Source organism: Pinus tabuliformis, chromosome 6 (assembly GCF_031772625.1).
Source record: "Pinus tabuliformis cultivar Carrire ecotype Pingquan chromosome 6, CPIR1, whole genome shotgun sequence".
Lineage (NCBI taxonomy): Eukaryota > Viridiplantae > Streptophyta > Pinopsida > Pinales > Pinaceae > Pinus > Pinus tabuliformis.
In genome coordinates this window covers 1,870,431,230-1,870,454,477 of record NC_142292.1, presented here as the reverse complement: position 1 = coordinate 1,870,454,477, position 23,248 = coordinate 1,870,431,230, and the positions used below count along the sequence as shown (strand labels likewise).

The window sequence follows — 23,248 nt, the reverse complement described above, 5'->3', positions numbered from 1 at the left end:
TCATCGACTGGTGCTTCGTTGGCATTATTCCTATAGTGCTACGATTAATTGGGCAACTTTGTGATTAGGCACATCGGTCTGACATGTGGATATGCATTGAGAAAAGGTGTGACCCAGAGGTTGAATGGTCGAATATTGACTTGCCACAAGTTCAGACCGTGTCCTCTATCTCATTCACAACAAAATTGATATAAAAGTGTGGCATCATTAGTATCATCTTGTCACTGATTAGTATCATCTTGCAAAAAGACATTTTGACCCCACATCGGTTTTAGCCTTCAACCTAGTTTCTTTGATCTTGCATAGAGACCATAGGTCCTTGAAATGGAGTAGCTTCTTTCTTCCCATAAATGCTTGAAGTAAAGTTACCCCATTCCTCTGGTAGTGCATTTAGTACTACTGTGCTCATCTATCTGTTAGACATTATTTCTCTCAGATCTTGAAGTTGATCCCTTATTTCGGATATCCGCATTAAGTATGAGGCTATTCCTTCTTCTTTCGATATCCTTAGCTTGTAGAGTTCTTGCCTTAGATAGATAACTTCTCCTGCAGTGCTTATTGAAAATAACTCTAACTTCCCCCTTCATAAACTTTGCAAGTGCTTGAGCATCTTCTTTCGCTGGTTTGGTTATAGATCCTTTGTCATGTTCCATAACCTCATTTTCAATGAGATTAAGATCGGTCCTCTTCTTCCATGCAAGATAGTTTGAAGCCCCAACCAATTTGTTGCTTTCCTTGCAAAAAGACATTTTGACAGATTTAGACATAAATATACTTACTTGAGAAGACGTTGTTGGGAATCACAATTGCCGTTAGACCAAAACCCGCAGGTGTTAGTCAACGATCGCATCACCAGAGATAAGGATCCACGAGAGGCGATTAGTCCATGTCATGAAACAGACAAGGAGCATTAGTTTATCCAATGTCCAACAATCTCGCCCCCAATGTGAGCTGGGTGTGTATCGAACTCGTGACCTATGCTTTGATACCACTTGTTGGGAATCATTATTGCCATTAGACCAAAACCCGCAGGTGTTAGTCAACGATCACATCGCCAGAGATAAGGATCCACAAGAGGTGGTTAGTCCATGTCACGAAACACATGGGGAGCGTTGGTTTATCCAATATCCAACATATGCTTCTTCCACTTGATGCCTCCTTGAATTTGATGATAGTAAAGATGATAGAGAACTTCTCCTTGATGAAGATAGATCTCTTCAAGAGTGATCCTCGACTACACAAAGAAGGAGATCCCTTTAAATCTTTTGATGATGATGTCCTTGTTGATGATGACTTCTTGATGATGTCTTAAATGGTAAGGATTGTGCTTCAATGAGAGGGAGATCCTTGAATCTTGATGACAATGTCCTTGGTCTTGCTTCTCTAGAAAGGAACTTGATGTATAAGTCCTTCAACTTGAGTAGGGTCTTTGAGGTCTCTTGAGATGACTTGAGGATTCCAAGACTTCTTTCTAGTGTAGACTTCTTCTTTGATCTAGGGTTTTTGATACTTCTTTTGTAGATCTTGACTTCAAGATGATCTTCTAGATTCGCTTTGATGCCTTCCTCGAGATTTGATCCTTGAGTGTCCCTTGATAAGATGCCCTTCCTTGACTTTGTCACCTTAGCTCTGATTCCATGTTGAGAAATCTAGGGCATAACAATTAGGTGATTTCTCTATGATAGATAACTACTTGTGAATGCTTTTTATTTCTTAGATTAAGATCTTCTTTTACTTATGTTATTATAGTGTTCTTTGTCATCAAACAACTACCAATGCATAAACCATAAAGGGACAAGAGACACAGAATGCAGGCGGACATCCAGGGCCAAAACCTTTCCCACTTGAGAGGAAAACCCAATCAAATTCTTCTTCTTCTAGAGACTTCAATTGACAAATACCAAGACCAAGACCAAGACGCTTGACCTATTTGCCAGTCCAAGACCAAGACACAAAGCTTCCTTCTTGAGTCAACAATAGTCAAACCTTTGCTTCTTCCTCCTTCTCGGCTATCCTTCAGAATTCGGCTTTCTTTTCTCTGCTTCAGACCTGCAACTTTTTCAGCCTCCTTGGAAACCCTAATTGCAGCACATGTGAGAGATATATGGCGATTTAACCCCTTAATCTCCTTCGCAAGGACTGAATGGCTTTCTTCTCCAACTTGGCTTGATGAACTGACTTATATACTTCTTGATTTGGATTCTAGCACAGCGAGGAAGACTTCAGCCCTTTTCTGCAGCATTGACACTCCTTTTCCTTGCACATGTGAGTGGAGATCAGCCCTAAAATGTACCTAAACAACTTCGCTTTTCCTTCCTTCTCCCTGCCTATGAGTCTCCTTTCTTAGTGATTCTTGCACTTCTGTTGCAGAGTTCACCTTGACTGAAATTGTCTCCAAAATGAGGTCGAGCTGCCCTATTTATAGTGGTTTGCCCATCAAATAAGCCGACATGAGTTGAGGGTGAGCCGACATGTCCTTTGGTGCAATTCCATTATTCCATCTTGAAGCCGACTTGAAGGAGATGCTTTAGCTTGGTCTTGGAGGGCCTTTTTATTCTTTTAATGACTCATACAAATATGTAACATGCCCAAGAAGGGTCCTTCATACATGACATTGACTCAATTTGACTTTATGACCAATCCTAAGGGCTCACAATGGGAGACTTACCTAAAAATAAAATTCCTTGCTCATGAAACCCATGAGACAAGCATTACAATAATACTTTTATTTTTCTTGTTTGCATCAAGTACATAAAATCTCAATTACACATTTCATTATGAAGACTGAACCTAGTTACACTTTTCAACACAGCCGATCTGACTTTTAGTGGAACCGACTTGTCATCTTTTAGGAAGCATAAATATAATTTTAAATTTCCAATTTCGTCATAATGAAAATACCGACCATGGCTACCATATTTTCAACAGGATGATGATGAAGAAGCGTCCTATGGTCCCATTTCAAATGGTGGAATCTTAATGAACAATCTTCATCAAGATGTGAAATCAAACTGAAATGTGCTCTTGGCTGGAAATGTTCGAAGGTGTCATATGGAAGTGCCATCAACATTTTGTCGAATGTATCATGATCATATATGTCCCAAGATGTTTGAGGTGAAGATGAATGCACAAGTATATAATACAAGCTTGGAGGAGTACGTGGGATGTGATCAGGCTAAGCAACATATCCGGAATCTGAGAATGCACATTTTCACAGTTCATCATATTGATAAGAATCTTTCATCCTATCCTTCCACCTTTTTCCCTGTAAATGTTGTATGATAGCACCCTCATTTCAATATTTATCAAAGCTATTTTTCTCATAATGATGGTTGGAGTGTCCCCACAAAACGTTGGGAATGTTTTAGAACTCTAACACGGGTTTTTCTCCAAAGGTTTCTATATCAATTTCGTGAATTGTTGCTGTTGCACAAGAGGAATACAAATTTGAATCTGTTCCATCTGTTCATAATTGTTCTCTTTGATTTTAATATTGTCCTCGTACCAAGCAATGCAATTATCTCAAGTCTAAGCATGCATTTCATCTTTCATATAATGCTTTGATTCCTTTCTAGCAAGAATTTGGATTTGTCTCATCTTTCCTTTTGATAACTACCTTATTAGTCTTTCCATGTTTCCCTTATTATTCTTCTCAGTGACTCCCTAAATTCCTTTATGAGCCCAATAATGATCTGAGATCAATGTCTAAATAATGAAGATTTGAGGGAACGAAACTGTCATATTTTTCCACTTCAATTCTTTGTGAAAACTAGTCAGAATGAGCTAAATTTTGTTTTGAAGTTTCTTCTTTTGATTCTTTTTTTCTAACTGCTTCTGAATCACCGGAATCAAAGGTCTGAGCCAGGAGATATGCCTTTTCAAAATCAGGTTATTTCTGCCAGGAAAAAGTGACGGTTCTAGAATGTTGACTTTGGCATTCTGTAACTTTCTAGATGTTGAAGAAGTATATTATATGATCTGTCAAATTGAAGCAATGGAAATTCTCTTTTGAATGGACGGATTTACTTCAATCTGAGCTCTTTGCCAAACAAAATAGTTTCAACAATAGCAATACCCAAATAGCCGCAAGCAGAATCGGTTAAAACCTCAGTTCTGATACCACTTATAGCATGTCTATTTGCAAAATGGTGCTTCTGCTGCAAAATTATTGATACCAACTGAAAATAGTAGCAGGGATATGCTAGATATGAACTCAAAATAACAAAAATGAAGTTCAAATAACTAAATAAAGATAGTAAGCATTCACCATAAATGCATAGACATAAAGGATTGAGGGAAGTTGCATACACGACTGTTGAAATGCCCATGTAATTCCTAAGATTTGAAGCAAAAGTGTTTTGGGATACTTGTATTAAGATTGAAAAGATTGGTCCACGGGTGGTAGCAAAAATGGCAAAAATCATGTTCGCAAGCCCTTGTGTATTCAAGTGATCGGAAGTTCAATCCCCCCAGACATGTCTCACCAGCCGAACTGAAAAAAAGGATTGAATAGATGGATTAATAGATATAGCATATACAAGAGTGGGGATCCTATTTATACAATAAGAGAGTGAAGCCTTAACTTGCGGAACAAGCTACCTTTATGGAGTATTTATATCCTTATTTAGGTTATTACCTTGAACTTCCCCAATTATATATTTTAGGTTTATTATTGTTTGCCAAGTTGTGTGGGTCCTGAGATGATTTCATGCCTAACCTTTGGCTTGAGAAACTGTGACCCAGGGGCATCTAAGCCATCAAAATCAACCGGGGATTGCACCTGGCCTGGGCCACACCAGCCCTTAACATGGCTGGATTTTTGCCCATGGAGTTTCGAACCAGTGACCTTGACATCACGGAATGCCTAACAATACACCCCATCACCATCTATTCTACACCCCGTGGGCTATATATTATAGGTTTTATTCTATATGAGTGGCCTAAATGAAATTAAATAATGTAAGAAGCTAGGACCATAATTTGATGAGCTTCATTTACAAAATTATGAGCTTATATGTCATATAGACATGACAAAGACACAGCACATCTTCTCTTAGTTGTGCAAGTATATTGGTTTATATCCATTCTATCTAGTCCCAGGGTTTTACGGTTACCCTGCAATCAAAGATCAGTAGATGCAAAAGATCTTAGTTAGTCCTGCATTCACAACATAAGCCATAAGAGCATAGACAGATCCCCGCTACAAGCACACTTGATCCATAAGGGCATTAGTCCTACAGTTTTGGATCCCCGCTGCAAGCACACTTGATCCACATCATTGCCAACTCTTGCACTCAACAGCCAGTAAGATAGGTTTAAACCTAAAGCTAACTGTGATTATTCTGATCAAATGTTTTGTTATGTTACTGGTGACTTGTGTAGCACCAAACAAGTAAATCACCATGCAATTTGACTAATTTACTTAGCGAGGCATTTTGTCCTTCAAGTCAAGCATCTAGATGATATTTGTATATCTCATCTTGAACCCTATTCTTTTGCATTTCTTAACATGGATTGGAATTTATCCTTCCTTATGTTTTGTAGTTTTCCTTTTCCCTTTTCTTGAACTTATTACTATGAGTAATCGTTTAGTCTTCACTTTTATAAAATGCATAATGTTAACAGTATAATTTGGATATGGAAATAGAGTTGATTTTCATGTTCTGTCAGTTCAGCAATGAAATGTGTATGCACAATAAAATCAATCTAGTTTTTGTTGCCAGATGCAAAGGATTAATTGTTAATTTTGTGGGTGTTTTAGGGTTATGATATTAGCTTTTTGATCACGAACTATCATTGTGAAGAAATGTATAAGCACAAGCTCATAGACTTCATTGTCCAATTTATGGAGGTAAGTACTTATCAACAATACTACACATTTTCCTATTTTTGTTCTGCATCTTTATGTTTAGTAGTTTTGTGTTATATTTGTGCTGAGAGAGATGTTAGAATAAAAATCACACATGCATGAAATAGAACACAAGCAAAGAAACTTGCACAAAATTCAATAACGTCTTTTTGGGTAAAAGAAAGGGGTTTTTCTAGTCCATGGGGAGTGGTATCCCTCATATAGCATAAGGATTGTCCCAGTTTGAAGACCCTGCCCGAGTAGGCTGCACTTGGAGAATGTTAGATAGGGGCCATAGTTTTGCTGCTATTGATGCATTATTGTTCATTGAGTATCGGTGCTTGTGGCATCGTGATCACATCTTTGGAGGCTTGTCACATTATTCAGCATGGGTGGTTTGAGGAGTGCTAGCCTTGATGAGGGCCTTGTATACATGATTACAGATTTGCTTGATCCCCAACACATTCACATAAAGGATACCCATCAAATAAAGGTTTTCCCTAAGTCATATGTTTTGATTGCTGAATTGGTTGCTCCTTGAGGTAGTGCCTGTTTTGCATATGTGCATTCATGTTGGTCTTTATGCATCATTAGAGAGGAATGCCCATCAACTCAGGGGTTCCTAAAATGTGGGATGATATTAGTTGAGCCTTGTCTCTTGAGGATGAGTGCAACATTCTCGAGCACATATTTCTGATTTCCTTGGGATGAACATCGGTGTAGTTGGATGGTTGAGATATGCTTTGTAGGAATGACTTACCTTAGAAGCCTTCAACGTTCACCTTGGGTGATCATTTTATGGTGGATATTAGATTGCTTTAGGAGCGCTTCACTCTAAAGTCCTTACCTTAGGATCCTTGATGATCTATTGGAGATGATTAGATGCTTTCTTGAGGAGCTCCACTTGCATACTTTACTAGAGTGCCTTCCCTCTTTTGATGGTATATGGTGGTTAAATATGGTCAACCTGTCATGCATTGGCACACTCTTCTAGGGCGCCCTAACCAGTGTTACTATTTTGGACATGGTCTTAATATTTGCTCCTTAAATTGTGGAGTGTGAAAATTTTAACTCTGAAATCCTATTGCAACAACTTGAAATTATTTTTCTAACTGTTAATTTAATTTAACAATTTATCTGCTACGACAAATACCAAATAATTCACACTGCAACCTTCACAAATAAATTGCGGAAGAAAATAGCGCTGGAAATTGAGAAAATACTAGCACACACATAAAAAATTGACACAGTTATTTTTGGACAAATGTCCCTGGAAAAACCCAACTTGGGAAAACCAGTGCAACAATTGAGGGTTTTTATTATTATGCAGCAGTGAGAAATTTCGAGTGCAACTAGATGCCGAATTTGGCTATCCTACAGAGAAAAATACTGGCAAAAATCTAGTGAGGAATTTCCCTCACCCCACAGGAAAATCTGGGCTCTGACTGTAGCTCCAAGTGAGCCATCCAAACTGCTTCTGCGTAGGCCTGAGTCACCCTAGCGCAGTCCCTTCTACGTTCATCCCGAATCAGCTGCTCTTGTAGTCGGCCTGTCTGCCAGTAGCTGAGAAACTGTCTCTCCGACCTTCTAGAACCCTTTCTTGACCTCTGGAACTGAAACTCAGTCTCTCTCCAGCGAAATCTAATTGCCTATAGAGGCTTTTGCGTAGCCCCTACGCCAGCCTCACTGTGGCTATCTCTGCCTCTCTGCAAATGCACTCGCCGGATCTAGGAAGCTTCCTCTAGCCTCACTGTCTCTGCCCCTCTCTATCTCTACTTCTCACTGAAGCTCGAACTCTCCCAACACTATTGGTTCTCTGGAAAATATAACTCTCCAAGGAAATCAAACTCTTTGTGGTTCTCACAAGTGTGTTCTGCTTCTACCCATTGACTTCTTGTCGTAATCCTCTGTTGGACCTCTAATGGCCAAGACGAAAACTTAATCAAGGGCCCAAATTATTTCCCTGTTGATCCATGTGTTTTTCTAGATTATTCACACCTTATCGCAATTAATAATGATCAATTAACGATTTTTCCTAGGTTTAGACTTAGGAAACATTAATAATAGGTTAATAATTTAATTGAGACACTTCTAGGTGGAATTTCCAGAAACGTTTTCTGGGTTATGGAGAACTCTTGTATTTTAGCCTCTAGCCTCTCCATAAAGTTTTGAGACTAGAACACCTTCGACGCTACAAAAAAATAACACTCCCTATTCGCGAGGAAGGTGTTCTAGTGTCGTAGTGCTACAACACCCTGTCTCTATATCACCCTCTATCACGCTGCTGATGTCTGGCCACTGTGACTACCTGCCACTACGCACCAGCCATTGTGCAACTCTGATGCTGCATTTGTGTTGATGCTGACACTGTTGCCAACTCTGCATCTGCACTGCAACTCTGTCTCATCTGTTGCTATTGCAACAACAACAACTGTAATTGAGAAGCATCTGAAATACTGAATCATCTATGTCTGTTGCATCTGTCTCCTGAGTCTTGACTGCTACTAGCATCTGCACTGTCTACTAAAGAATCTGTGCTGCTGGGAACTCTGCACTGAGCCACCTGCTCTGTTGTCAACATTGCATTGCTCTTCTCAACACCTGACTGCTACTAGTCTGCAACTGTCACTCTGTATCTGACTGCATCACTGACACTGATCGATCCTGCTATTGAATACTTTGGGCCCCCGTAGCAAGGGAATGATCCATGCGGAGGACACCTCAAGGACCTTGCCCAAACTCTTACATGTGAAAATTCCTAAACCCGGAATCCCTACTGCAGCAAACTGATGTTACTTCTCCTACTTGTTAATCCATACAAGTTATTTACTGTGTTCTACGGTAAATATCGAAGTAAATACAACTGCAACATTCACTATTTAAAATAATATGCCAAAACAAGAAACTGAACAAGAAAAAGATACAACACAAGTGACAGTTATTTTTGGACAAATGTCCCCAGAAAAACCCAATGCGGGAAAACTGGTGCAACAACTCTGAGGGTTTTATTATTATGCAGTAGTAAATCTGAGTACAATTCGTTGGAAGCCCAACTGGCTATCCAATATAGAGAGAAATTGGACAAAACAAATAGTGAGATGATCTCACCCTGTCACTGGAAGAATCTGACCTTGATCTCGCTGGAAGGAGGCTTTGCGTCCCTTCTATGTCAGCCTCTGTGCAAATTTGCGTCAACCCTACCCAGTCTCTCTGCCACCTCAGCTAGGCACTGCGCTGCTATTCTTCTGGATCCTCTGTTGCCCATAAACTTTGATTTCCAACCTCTCGGTCTCACACCTCGGCTCATGGCTTCTAAAAATTGATTTCCTCAGTAGGAATTCGATCTTCCTCTAGGCTCTGTGCTGCCACTGCGTCAGCTTTGCGTAGGCCAGCGTCAGCGTCTCTCTGGACGTCTTTTTGTCCTCTCTGCCTTGTACTCTTCGGCCCAGGAAAACTTCCCTCTTCCAGATACTATCTTTGCCCCTCACTGCAAAAGATCACTATCGAAAAATCTCTCCTGCAGCTGCTTTGCTTCAGAAAATCGAACTTCTAATCTCTACTCTGTATGTTCTCCAAGTGCACATCGATCCTTCTCTTATAATTCTCTCGTTGATCAATCAACGACTCAGATTAGATTCTAATCAATGGCTAGGATCATATTGACTTGATCTCCGCCTTCTTCTAGAAGTTTCACCCACAATTTAGATTAATACCCTTTAATTATTTTAATTTCCAATGTTTAGACTTAGGGTCGGATTAAAAATAATTATTTATTTTAATAAAACTTTTTTCGGGTGGAATTTCCCAAAATGATTTCTAGGTTTTGGAGAATGTATGTGTTTAAGTGTCCTTGCAAAATTTGAGACTTAGAGCACATTCGATGCTACCAGAAATCAATACTGCAAGTTTGACTACAGCTCCAAGTCGCCCCACCTCACTCTTGGAGGTATAACTGCCATCATAGCGATGTCTTCCTCCAGCCTGGAGGACAACTTGTCTATTGACGTTGCTGCGTGGTCCTGCTTCTCCTTCTTTCTAAGAGGACACTGAGTACTATAGTGACCGAGATCACCACATCTGAAGCACTTGACCTTTGAAAGGTCCTTCTTCTTCTTCTTCTGCTCCCCTTGTCCTTGACTGGGACCCTTAGATGCTAGGGCCACATTTTCTTCTTCCTTCTCACTCTTCACGGCCTCGTTGCTGCTTCCGCTGATGCTACTCTTCAATAGAGCATGCCTCAACTCCTCCTGTTGTAGATTGGCCCACATCCTGTCCCATCTTGGCAATGTGTCTCTGCCCAAGATACTTTGGACAAACACTTGCCAATCCTCCGAGACACTGTTTAGTGCCAGTCGTACAAGCTCTGTGGGTTGGGGCGCCTCCCCAACGATTGCTAGCTGATCACGAACCTCCTGAATCCTAGTGAGGAAGCCATCTATGCTCTCGCCCTTCTACATCCTGACGCTTCTCAGCTTCTCTTGGAGAAACATCTTCCGCTGCTTGGAAGAACTTTGATATAACATGGAAAGACCATCCCACATCTCCTTGGTTGTGTTCTTGCCAGATATATGTGAGACTATATGATCTTGGACTCCATCGACGATCATCTGATTCACCTTCGCCATTTCTCTTCTATACTCCTTCATCTGATCTGCATCCTGGGGTACTGCTACAACATTGTACATTTTCCAACACTCCTTGTTAACTAGGGAGGTATACATGTTTACATATAATCAAAGAGGTACATGGAAGATCTCAACACATCATCTATGAAGAAGTTTAGCCACCGCAATTCCATGGACTAGATTATTGACTAGGGAAATCTATCCATTGGTCTCTCAACAATTTAGGCACCGCAATGCCACAGATTAGATCCCTGACCAGGGAAATCTATCAGGGTGGAAATAAGATTGGCTAAATCTTTCAGCCTCTCTAGGTACCATTTGGCTTACTTGCTAACCATCAACCCAGGGACCTAGGTGCGTATCCATGGTCAGAGCTCTATGACCCACGCCACCCTCCCTACTTTGGGACCTAGACATCAACACAAAGTGCCGACCAGATGTCCTCCCAGGCAATGCTTCACTCACAAAGCCTCTCCTTGATCCAGCAGATCAAGGACAACAAATCTCTTGCGATCAAACTGATCAGTAATCAACATGCTATCAAAAATCTTCGAGATATTTAAACACAACACCAATCAATAATATACTTTCACATATTCATAAATAAACACAAACCTTCGAGGTTTTCCTGATGTTGCTTCTCAACACGGTAGGCCTATCAACCGAATCTTTCCCTTTCAACATTACACACAACAACATATCCTTCAAACTTCATTCTCCAATCAAAACTATGCTCTCCCTCTCAAGTAGGTGTTGAAAAATCTGGGGCATTAAAAGTTATAGGTTCAACCAAACCCTAAAGAAGATAGTGCCTAAACTCTTACAGTGAGCACACCATCGCAAGTTTCTCCCATTTAGTAGTGGTGTAGTTATTATTCGCAGTGGACATTTTATGACTAGATGACAAATAAATCCTAAAGACTCTCAATGGGAGTCTTGACTCAAAACAAAAACCCTTGCTCATGAAACCCATGAAGCAAGTCAATATAATAAATTTCTTTTTTCTTATTTACATTTCATTACATAAAATCATATTTACATGTCATTATGACGACGAAACCTAGTTACACTTTTCAACACTAGGGATATTTTCTTTGTCTAGGCTCCCTCTTAAACTAAGGGAGATCTCTTCTACCAGCGTCTTCTTTTCAATTTCGAAGAATTTTTCTTGCCTTTTGTCCTTCTTATCAGAGTCACCATCATCGTTCATATCATGCTTATCACATCAACCTTTCTTTCGATCATCTTCACTACCTGGAAGATTGTGTACCTGCACAACTTAGATAGCAAGTACAATCAAAACTATAGAAGCATGAAGTTAGCCATAACATAAATCTTATAACAACAGAAGCATTAGACATAATCAGCAAGAGACTATACTTCAACTTCTTGCCTAGGTTTAGTTACAAACCCTAAATCACATTCACAACTCATCAAGATATTAAACTAATTATATCTAGGGATTCAATATTCTTTCAATGACATGACACGTTCTTTTATATAGCAAACCCTAGAAATAAATCAGGTCAGTGAAACTAACACCTTTTAGAATTCATAGGTCACTAGGATTTCATATATTTCATACATGAGCTTCAACAATCAAAACCAATCATAACTTAATCAACATCATGACTAGCATCTATTAGAGTTTTGATGTAAACCCTAGATTTACAAAACAACATCATCCTAGAACATCAAATTTTGACTAGGACTTGTCTCCAAACCCTAGGACTTATGACCATTAACACTTAGGTCAACACATATATGTAGGAATTCATCATCATATCATAAGCACATCATATGTCGGGGAATATTAAGATGTTAGACATATATCAACCTAGAACAGGCTAGGGTTTCAACCAAATGGACACATATATAAACCTAGGGCTTCATTCCTAGGATCTTACATTACATATCAAAGGTTTTTCTTATAGGTCCAACCAAACCCTAAAGATCTAGGGTTTCATAACATAACAAAGCAAAACCCTACTATACTAAAACTTCAAAGGTTCGGGATTTCAGGCAACACCATTTCAACCCTAACAAGTTAGGTTTTTCCCAAACATGACATCATCAACAAAACTTCAAATAGAATTTCTCAATAATGCTAAGTAGGCTAGGGTTTCATATATTAACATTAATATACCCTTAGGTTAGGGTTTTCCAGAGAACTTGACTAGGGTTCTATAACAACAATTAAGGATGTAAGGAGGGTAGATTTATCAACTGATGAATCTCCCAACACAAGAATCATTATGATTCAAGACAACTAGACATAACGATGTTAGTAATGTAATGCAAATTACAAAAATAAGATGATCATACCTGGAGATGTTCCCTGGCAAACTTGGTAAGGATTCCTTGAAGTGTTTTCTTTGTATTAAGCCATCATCCTTTATAACCTAAGTCACATGACACGAGGACACGAGACATGGAGGACACACAAATACGAGTATTTGACACGAGATACAACAACCCCAGAAACAGGACATGAGGGACACATTATATATATATATATATATATATATATATATATATATATATATATAGATATTAAAAAAATACTGAAATATAGTGCCTGATCCATATAGATATGAATCATGATGATATCTATTTAGTATTTAGTATACACTATTTACTATTTAGTAATTTACTAGTTAGTTTATTAATTTACTACATCAATGATGTTCACAGTTCAATGTTCATTGTTCATGTTATAACTTCTGTTATTAACTTCAAACAGGTTCGATCATGTTCAAACTTCACATAAGGTAGTTTATAAATTATAAATTTATGTGTTCAAACTTCACTGTTGACTAGAGCATTAATTGAGCTTTCCCTCCCTTTAGACCTCGAAGGTGTAGTGAGCAGTGAGCACATGATGGGGAGGTGGGCTTTTTATTTCAACACACGATCTATACGTGGCCACTGGTCATAAAATGTGGTCACTGGTGTATAATAAAGTTAAGTTTCATGGACTATAACACAACTTACTGTTGTTTTGGGGTAGCATCAGATGTGCTCTAGCCACGAAATTTGGTGGAGAGGTTGGGGCACATGAGAGCTCCAATACCCAGAAAGGGTTTGGACAGATTCTAAATAGATCAGGAGGTATTAAAATAATTAATATTTTTAATGGAGTCCCTAAGTCTAAACTTAGGGAAAATAAAATATTAATGTGTATTAATATGAATCTGTGTTAGAATGGTACAAAAGACATGGATCAAGACATATCTAATCTTAGTCGTTGATTAGGGAACTTAATCTCGACCGTTGAGATGTCAACAGAAAAAGTATAAGAGGAGGCTTGAGGGGCACTTGGAGAACACATTGAGGGAGATCAGTCAGTTCAATTTCTGGAGCAGGGTTTGCTGAGAAATTGAACCAGTGGTCTGGAGAGCAGTCAGGAGGCAGCAAGTACGGAACAGAGAGACAGGAGATCAACGCATAAGAGGCAGACACAGAACCAGAGGAAGCCACGCAGAGGTAATAAAGGCTGTGCAGAGCCAGAAGGGCCTGCGTCATCCACGCAGAGGCTGCAGGAGTGACGCAGAACCCCAAAGAGGCTGCACAGAGCCTCAGTAGGCTGACGCAGAGGGTTTCAGGCTGACGTAGAGGGTTTCAGGCTGTAGCAGAGGTCAGTAGGGCCTATGTTGGGTTTAGGAAAGTGCTGGAAGTTTGTCTATCTGTGGGTAAGCCAGTTTGGCACCCTGTTGTACAAGAAAATTGCTGAATAATAAAATCCTCCCTTGCTGCACCGATTTTCCCACATTGGGTTTTTCCAGGGACATTAGTCCAAAATAACTGTGTTAATGCGTGCATATTTTTATTTCTGCATTACGATGTGATATCTGCAACAATATTTATTTTAATGTTTGTTGAAGTAATTTCATGAATAACTTATGATGAAATAAGTAGGAAAAGTAAATCAGTTGCTGCAGCGATGGAATTTTCACATGGTATCAGAGGAAGTAATCAGAGACAGAAAGGGAAAATCAGTTATCGGTCGAGACCACGATGTAGAGGCATCCACCTCAGGGGACTCATGCAGATTTTTAGAAGATTACACAAGAGAGACATTTCGATTTCTCTATGTTGGCTTCCATGTTGGAAGAAGAAGTGGCGTGCATGACTAGTGCTGCATCATCAGAAGTATGGTATATAGACAGTGGAGCCTCGTGGCATATGACAGGAATCAGGGAGTGTTTCTCAGAATATCGAGAAGAGAAGATGAACTTTCAGATCACCATGGGGAACAAGGCAAAGTGTACTCTAGTAGGAAAGGGTACCATAGTTTTTCAGACAGAATCAGGAGAGCGGTTCCATGCCACAAATGTGCTGCATGTGCGAGGATTGGGGATGAACTTACTTTCCATGTCACAACTACAAGGCAAGGGCTATGACGTCTACTTCATCAAGGAAAAGGTATACGTCAAACACCTGCGCTGGAAAAACAAAATGTAGATCGGGATCAAAAGTAATCGGTTGTACAGATTACAACTAGAATCTCCAATGGCACTAATAGGCAGTCATGGGGACAAAGACTTGAACGAACTATGGCACAAAAGGATGGGTCATTTGCACCATGGAGCTCTGAGAATTCTCAAGAGCACTGTAACAGGAGTTCCAGATTTGAGTACGAAACGAGATGATGTATGCAGGGGATGCACTCTAGGAAAGTATGTCAAGGCGACATTTCCTAGGAGCAACCACAGGGCCAAGAGTGTACTAGGATTGATACACTCAGATATCTGCGGACCTATGTCCATCAAAGATTTCAGCAGTGTCGAGTATTTCTGTACCTTCATTGATGACCACTCGAGGAAAACTTGGATCTATTTTTTGAAAACCAAGGATGAGGTTTTTTGTCGATTCAAGGAGTTCAAGGCTTTAGTGGAGAATTTGACAGGTAAGAAAATCAAAGTCTTGTGCTCAGATAATGGTGGAGAATATGTCGATAAGGACTTCACTGATTATTGCGCTAAGGACAGTATCAAAAGAGAGTGGATAGCTCCCTATAATCCGGAGCAGAATGGGGTGGCAGAAAGGAAAAACAGGACTATTATAGAAGCAGCTAGGGCCATGCTGTATGATCAGGATATGCCAAAATTCCTGTGGGCAGAAGCATGCAACACAACTATCTACGTTCAGAACAGGACTCCTCATCGGGCATTGGGCAAGATTACTCCAGAGAAAGTTTTCACTGGGAAGACACCTGAAGTCAGTCATTTCAGGATATTTGGGAGTTTGGCATATTGTCACATACCCGAAGAAAAGAGGAAGAAGCTGGATCAGACTGCAGAAAAGGGGTATCTGGCAGGATATAGCAAGAATGCTAAGGCATACAGGATCTATCTTCCACGGAGCAGGAAGGTAGTAGTATACTAGTATGACGAGATGTAAAGTTCATGGAGGATAGAGCTTTCAGAAGATCTCGCGAAATGCCTTCCAAGGAGCAGTCGAAAGAGGATTCGTTGGTCATGCCTCTTCAACCAACGGAAGTGAAGAATCCTTCCTCAGATCAAGAAGATTCTCAGGATGAGGAAGAGGAGCAAACAAAAGCACCTGTTGGCAGAGGAAGAACCAGCAGGGAACTTCGTCAGATTCTGCGTGATGCAGAGAACTTCATCGAAGAGCCAAGGAATAGTAAAAGGGAGCGAAAACAGCCAGACAGGTATCAGGCATTAGTAGCTCAAGATGAAGAGCCTGCCAGCTTCAAGGAGGCAATTCAGCATGAGGTCTGGTGAGATGCGATGGTGGAGGAGTATAACTCCATAATGGTAAACGATGTCTGGGAGGTGGTGTCAAGGCCTCAAGACAGATTTGTGGTAGGTTCAAGATGGATCTAGAAGATCAAATATGCTACAGACGACAGTATTGAAAAATACAAGGCCAGGTTTGTGGCTAAGGGGTATGCTCAAAAGGAAGGGATTGACTATGAGGAAACCTTCGCCCCAGTAGCCATGTATACATCTATTAGGACCGTGATATCTCTTGCAGCCCAGATGGGATGGGAGATCCATTAGATGGATGTCAAGACGACATTTTTGAACGGGGTAATAGAAGAAGAAGTATACATTGAACAACCAGAGGGCTTTGAAACTCATGAGAAGAAGTCTCATGTATGCAGAATGAAAAAAGCATTGTATGGGCTGAAGCAGGCACCAAGAGCATGGTATGGTCGAATAGATGGCTACTTGCAGAAGATGGGGTTTGTCAAGAGTGACGCGGTTTCAAATCTCTACTATCTGATCATAGAGAGTGAGCCACTTATCTTAGTATTATATGTGGATGATCTCTTCCCGACAGGATCATTCAGACTCATTGAAGACTGCAAGAAGAATCTAGCCACAGAGTTCAATATGAAGGATCTGGGATGAATGCACTATTTTCTAGGGTTGGAAATTTGGCAGCAAAAAAGAGAAATCTTCCTAGGGCAAGGAAGGTATGCTACAGATATTTTGAAAAGGTTCGGGATGGGAGACTATAGACCTATGGCTATGCCAATGATCACAAACTGGAAGAATATTGATGCATCAGAAGACAAGGATGTCGATCCCACCCTATACCGACAACTCGTAGGGTCCCTGATGTATCTAGTAAATACCAGGCCAGATATTTGCTACGCTGTCAACACCCTTAGTCAGTGCATGGTGGAACCAAAGAGGGCTTACTGGGCAGCTGCCAAGCACATTCTCAGGTATTTATAGGGAACAATTGATTATGGGCTCTTGTACAACAAGGGGAATGATATTAGGTTGAGTGGATTTACTGATGCAGATTGGGTAGGAAGTTCAGTGGATTAGAAAAGTACCTTTGGGTACTGTTTCAACATTGGATCAGGAATAACCTCCTGGTACAGTAGGAAACAAAAGTCCGTGGCTCTGAGCTCGTCTGAGGCAGAATATATGGCAACAAGCACAACTTCGTGTGAGGCCATATGGCTTAGAAAACTACTGGTAAACCTATGAAGAAGAAATATGGAGGCGACCAGGATCATGTGTGATAATCAGAGTTGCATCAAACTCTCTGAGAATCTAGTATTTCATGATAGGTCAAAGCATATTGATATCCGGTGTCACTTTGTCAGAGATTGTGTCAAACGTAGAGTTGTACAGTTGAGGTACACTCCTAGAGGGGAACAAGTGGCAGATATCCTCACCAAGGCCCTTGGAAAGTCAAAATTCATCTACTTCAGGGAAAAGCGTGGGATGGTAAAGAACCCCTTTCAGAAGTAGTGTGTTAGCAGCACGAATGAAGAGGGAGTAGCAGTGCAGATGCAGTGGTGGGAGAAAGGACCAACAACGACACAGATGCAGAGGGAGTTGTAGTGTAGATGCAGTGGTGGGAGAAAGGAGCAACAACAGCACAGAGGCAGAGGAAGGTGCAGTGCGGATGCAATGCTGGGAGAAAGGACCAACAACAACACAGATGCAAAGGGAGTTGTTGTACAGCTGCAACAGTGGCAGAACCATGGGCAGTAGTACAACATGCAACAGTGCAGAGGATGTTGGGCAGGGAGTCCTAGCATTAGCACAGGTACCGATGCCAGATGATCAGAGTAATACTCAGTTAGAAGTATTGCTAGAGCACCATCCTCACTAAGAGCGAGTGTTGATTTGGGGTAATCAGATGTGCTCTAGCCATGAAATTTGGTGGAGAGGTTGGGGCACATGAGATCTCCAATACCCAGGAAGGGTTTGGGCAGATTCTAAACAGATTAGGAGATATTAAAATAATTAATATTTTTAATGGAGTCCCTAAGTCTAAACTTAGGGAAAATAAATTATTAATGTGTATAATGTGAATCTGTGTTAGAATGGTCCAAAAGACATGGATCAACCCATATCTAATCTTAGCTGTTGATTAGGGGACTTAATCTCGGCCGTTGAGACATCAACACAAAAAATATAAGAGGAGGCTTGAGGGGCACTTGGAGAACACACTGAGGGAGACCAGTCAGTTCAATTTCTGGAGTGGGGTTTGCTGAGAAATTGAACCAGTGGTCTGGAGAGCAGTTAGGAGGTAGCAAGTATGGAACAGAGAGATGGGAGATCAACGTAGAAGAGGTAGACGCAGAACCAGAGGAAGCCACACAGAGGCAACAGAGACTACGCAGAGCCAGAAGGGCCTGCGTCATCCATGCAGAGGCTGCAGGAGTGACGCAGAACCCTATAGAGGCTGTGTAGAGCCTCAGTAGGCTGACACAGAGGGTTTCAGGCTGTAGCAGAGGTCAGTAGGGCCTACGCTAGGTTTAGGAAAGTGCTGGAAGTTTGTCTATCTGTGGGTAAGCCAGTTTGGCACCCTGTTGTACAAGAAAATTGCTGAATAATAAAATCCTCCCTTGCTGCACCGGTTTCCGACATTGGGTTTTTTCAGGGACATTAGTCCAAAATAACTGTGTCAATGTGTGCATATTTTTGTTTTCGCATTACGATGTGATATCTTCAGCAATATTTATTTTAATGTTTGTTGAAGTAATTCATGAATAACTTATGATGAAATAAGTAGGAAAAGTAAATCAGATGCTGCAGTGATAGAATTTTCACACTTGAAGGAACTTTAAGTGCTCCAAACTCTCAGCAAAGCATGCGAACGCTCGTCTCCTGCATCTCTAGGTCCAGGTCAATGTGAAGTTGTGAACTGTGCTCTCAATGTGAAGTTGTGAGAATTTTACTCGAATATGATGGAATTCCTCACACTGCACAATAAATTTGATTTCGGCAGCGAGAAAACTTGACTTCGATAATGAGCAATGACAAAAAACCCAAAAATAAATCATGTTGCAGGTTTTAAATGTCACTTTTCATGGGACATGTGTCCTAAGAGCCAAAAACATTAGGGCACGTTTTTTCCATGTGCAAAACATGTGTCTTGATTGGAGGACACGAAGAAAAATGTTTTCGAAACATTTTAGGGCACGTTTCGGGTCTGACACGTAAAATACGAGACACAAGACCCTGAGGGAAGTGTCTTATGACTTAATTTATACCTGTAATACATACTTTCAAGCACAACATGTGATACTAAGGACATAATTTAATTTCTTAAGTTAGATCTTCTACATAATCATGGAGGAGGGAATCTTATGATAAGATGTTCATTCTTTCAAACATCAGTAGGACCTTTTATTTGACATCCTAGATTACATGTAAACTCTAGAGGGAGAGGATTAAGGTTCTAATATGTTATCTAAAGAGTACACTCCTACTCCTAGACTAGTTATAAACAAGGATTATATGAACCATTAGAGATAATAGAAATCTAAAATCTTATAATATACATACCTTGTGTTTATGTACCTTTGATTTAATAGCTTGATGGAAGAGCATCTTGACGGTACTTACTTGATTTCTTTTTCCATAGGCCAGACTTCAAAATGCTTTTAGCAAATCCTCCTTTCGTTGCCTTCAATATATGCATGACAAGTGTTGTTTGGTTAGGGCTTCTATAAACTCAGAGTATGTTGAATCAACTCTTAGACTTTTGATAACTCAGTCCATAGTTGCGGGGGACCCCCCCCCGCCCCCCCCTCCCTCGAACCCGCTCCCGAATCGCACTCTGGGCGGGAGCGGCTCTCGAAAAAAAATTTGCGCTCCCTGCCATTTTCGGGAGCGCTGTAGGGAGCAGTTGCTCCATCGCTCCCGGAGCGATTTTTTAAGTCCGAGAGCGATCGCTCCCGATCGCCCCCGGACATTAAAAAATCGCTCCGGGAGCGTTTCGAGCGGCGCCAGGAGCGATCCGGCGGAAAAAAATCCGTGGACGCCAAAAAAAATCCAATTTTAAAATTTTTCTTTTGTTTTAAAAGCCCAATGGGCCTAAAAAAATTTCATTATCACTTCATTGAGTTGAGTTTGTTGGAGAGCAAGAGCTGAGGAGCGAGGAGCAAGTGCTGAGGAGCGAGGAGCAAGTGCCGAGGAGCGAGGAGCAAGCCTGCAGAGGTAAGTAACTTAGTAATTTAGTTAGTTTAGTTAGTTTAATTTAGTTAGGTAGTAATTTAGTTAATTTAATTTAGTTTATTGAGTTTAAAAATCATGAATTTAAATTAAATTAATTAATCCCAATAAATTAAATTAATTTGCAGATTCAAGAATCAAAACCCTACAAACATCAAACACCATGGACCTGGCTATATTTCTTGGCATTTTCCTCTTCTTGGTCCCTTTTATGGTTATTATGGTGCTGGAGAGTAGGAAACGGAGGGGCCAAACTGAAGAGGGGGATGAAGAAGCTGGAGAAAGTCAAATTGGTGAAAACCCCGGTGAGGAGGAGCTGGAGGAGGGTGAACATGACCCTCAAAAAACTAAACAAGACCAAACTCCATTGTGGAAATATGTTAACAGGGCTGAAACAGGGAGAGGGGGTGGAACCACTAAATTTCATTGCCCCCATTGCAACACTGATTACATAGGTTCATACCCCCGTGCTAGAAGACACCTTTGCGGGAAATGGCCATGGGATGGAGACAAACAAATAAGAATCAAAACTTGTACAGCGGTGTCAGCAGCGGATAGAGCCAAAGACATAAGGGAAGAGGAGGAAGCCCAATACATATCAAAAAAATCAAGGGGTTTCTTTTAACCAAGCTCACAATCACAAAGAACTCCTTCAGCATCCTCCCAAGGCAGTGGATATGGAGGCACAGGGTCATCATCTTTAAGGCATAGAACCATATCAGATTTCTTTGATGAGGGGTGTAGGAATGATGTGGATTCAAAGGTTTACAGGTTTCTCTCTGCATGTGGGATACCATTCAATGTTCTTCGCTCACCTTATTGGCACGAAATGGTTTCTGCTATAAATGATGCCCCTAAAGGATACAAGAGCCCTGGGTATGACAAGGCAAGAACCGTTGGCCTTGATCATGAAAAATAAAAAATATCACATTCTTTGAATAGAATGACAAGTTCTTGGACTGACCATGGGGTGTCCATTGTATCTGATGGATGGACAAATGTAAAAGGCAAGCCATTGATAAGTGTTCTTGCTGTCTCTGTTAGTGGTCCCATATTTCTAACTGCACATGATTACTCAGACAAGTTCAAGACCGCCATCAACATTGCAGAAGAATTACTTGAAACAATTGAGCGTATTGGGCCATACAATGTCATCCAAGTCATCACTGATAATGCTCCTAATTGTAAGGCAACGGAAGCAATTATTGAGGATAAATACCCCAACATATTTTGGTCTGGATGTTTGGTTCACACATTGAACCTTCTGTTGCATGATATTGTCAAGAACAAAAATGAACATTACCAATGGATTGGTGATTTGTACAAGAAAGGCAAACAAATGATAAAATTTATTACAAATCATAGAAATACCCATGGCCTTTTCCGCAGTCACTCGAGATTGGGTTGTTGAAGATTGCGAAGACCAGATTTAGTAGCTATTACCTCACCTTCAGGTGCCTTTTGAAGGTAAGAGAGGCATTGGCTAGCATGGTATCAAGTCCACATTGGCAGGTATTAAAGGAAAGGGCTACAAATGCAGCTGACATGGGAGGTTTTGAAATGGTGGAGGAGGCCGCTCTTGATGGTCAGTTTTGGACAAGTGTGAGGCAAGTATTGGATTTCACCAAGCCCATTTATCACATGATTCAGTTTGCAGATACAGACAAACCAGTGATTGCCGAGGTGTATGAGCAGATGGATACCATGTTGGGGGAAATAAAAGGTATGGTTCATAACAGAGATCCCAACTTGTACAAACTGATTCATGATTGTGTGTGTGAACTGTGGAATAGACTTAATGTTCCACTACATTGCTTGGCGTATATCCTTACGCTAAAATACTACTCTACATCTTGGTTGGGCCAACCTGCAGCAGGGGGTGGGGTTAGGACCAAACCCCATTTAGACCTAGAGCTAACTAAAGGATATTTGGAAGCATTAGAAAAGTTGGTACCTGACAGAGAGGAATGTGCAGCTGTGCGCTTTGAAACAAGCAGATACTTCAGTGGCATTGGTTTGTATGGTAACTTCCATGCAATGGACGACAGAGATAGATTTGATACTCTCACATGGTGGGAAACATATGGCGGCCACGAAATTTTGCCAAAATTGGCAAAAAAAGTTCTTTCACAGGTTGTAAATACTTCTTCTGCAGAGAGGTGTTGGAGCACCTACAACTACATACATAATGTGAAAAGAAACAGACTCAATGAAAACCGAGCAGAAAGCTTGGTTTATGTGCATTACAACTTGAGGTTGTTGAATCATTACTGTGATCGGGCTTATGAGGATCCCACATATAAAATTTGGGACAATCACCAAGAGGATGACAATTTGGGGGATGGCATTGTACATATTGAAGAACTGGAAGAGGAACTTGTAAGGGATGAAGATGAAGCAGCTGCAACAGCCATGCCACCTCCACCTCCACCTCCACCATCCAGTAGTAGTGCTCAAGGTCCGAGTCTTGTTCCTTTGCTGTCGCCACCTCCATCTACACCCTCACGTGGAGGTTCTAGTTCTGGTCGTCGGTCTGTGCGGGAGACTCCTAGAAGACCACCACGACCTGCTTATACTCTTGGAGACTCTCGTGGCAAGGGCCACATGTAGATTTACAGTTTACTTGTCTTTTTTAGTTTCTATTAGACTTTAGTTTTCAGAACTGTTGAGTTTTGAGTCCTTGACTCTTGACTCTTGACTCTTTCATACCATAATGATATTTTTTGTAAACAATTTATCACTGTGACAATGAAAATTTAAAGTTTGAAGTTGGGCCTTGGCAATTATAACTCATTGGTAATGATGTGAATTATGAATAT

General features: G+C 40.6%; 1 protein-coding gene across 2 annotated transcripts in view; it reads left to right on the top strand.

The window, feature by feature from the left end:
- The window catches only part of LOC149266608 (actin-related protein 2/3 complex subunit 4), a 348,674-nt gene that overhangs the window by 284,635 nt on the left and 40,791 nt on the right, over positions 1-23,248 (top strand). For both annotated transcript variants that reach the window (XM_089397075.1, XM_089397078.1), the window contains exon 7: positions 5,762-5,851. In XM_089397075.1, coding sequence (XP_089253201.1) covers positions 5,762-5,851 — 90 coding nt within the window. The remainder of the gene's footprint in view (positions 1-5,761; positions 5,852-23,248) is intronic.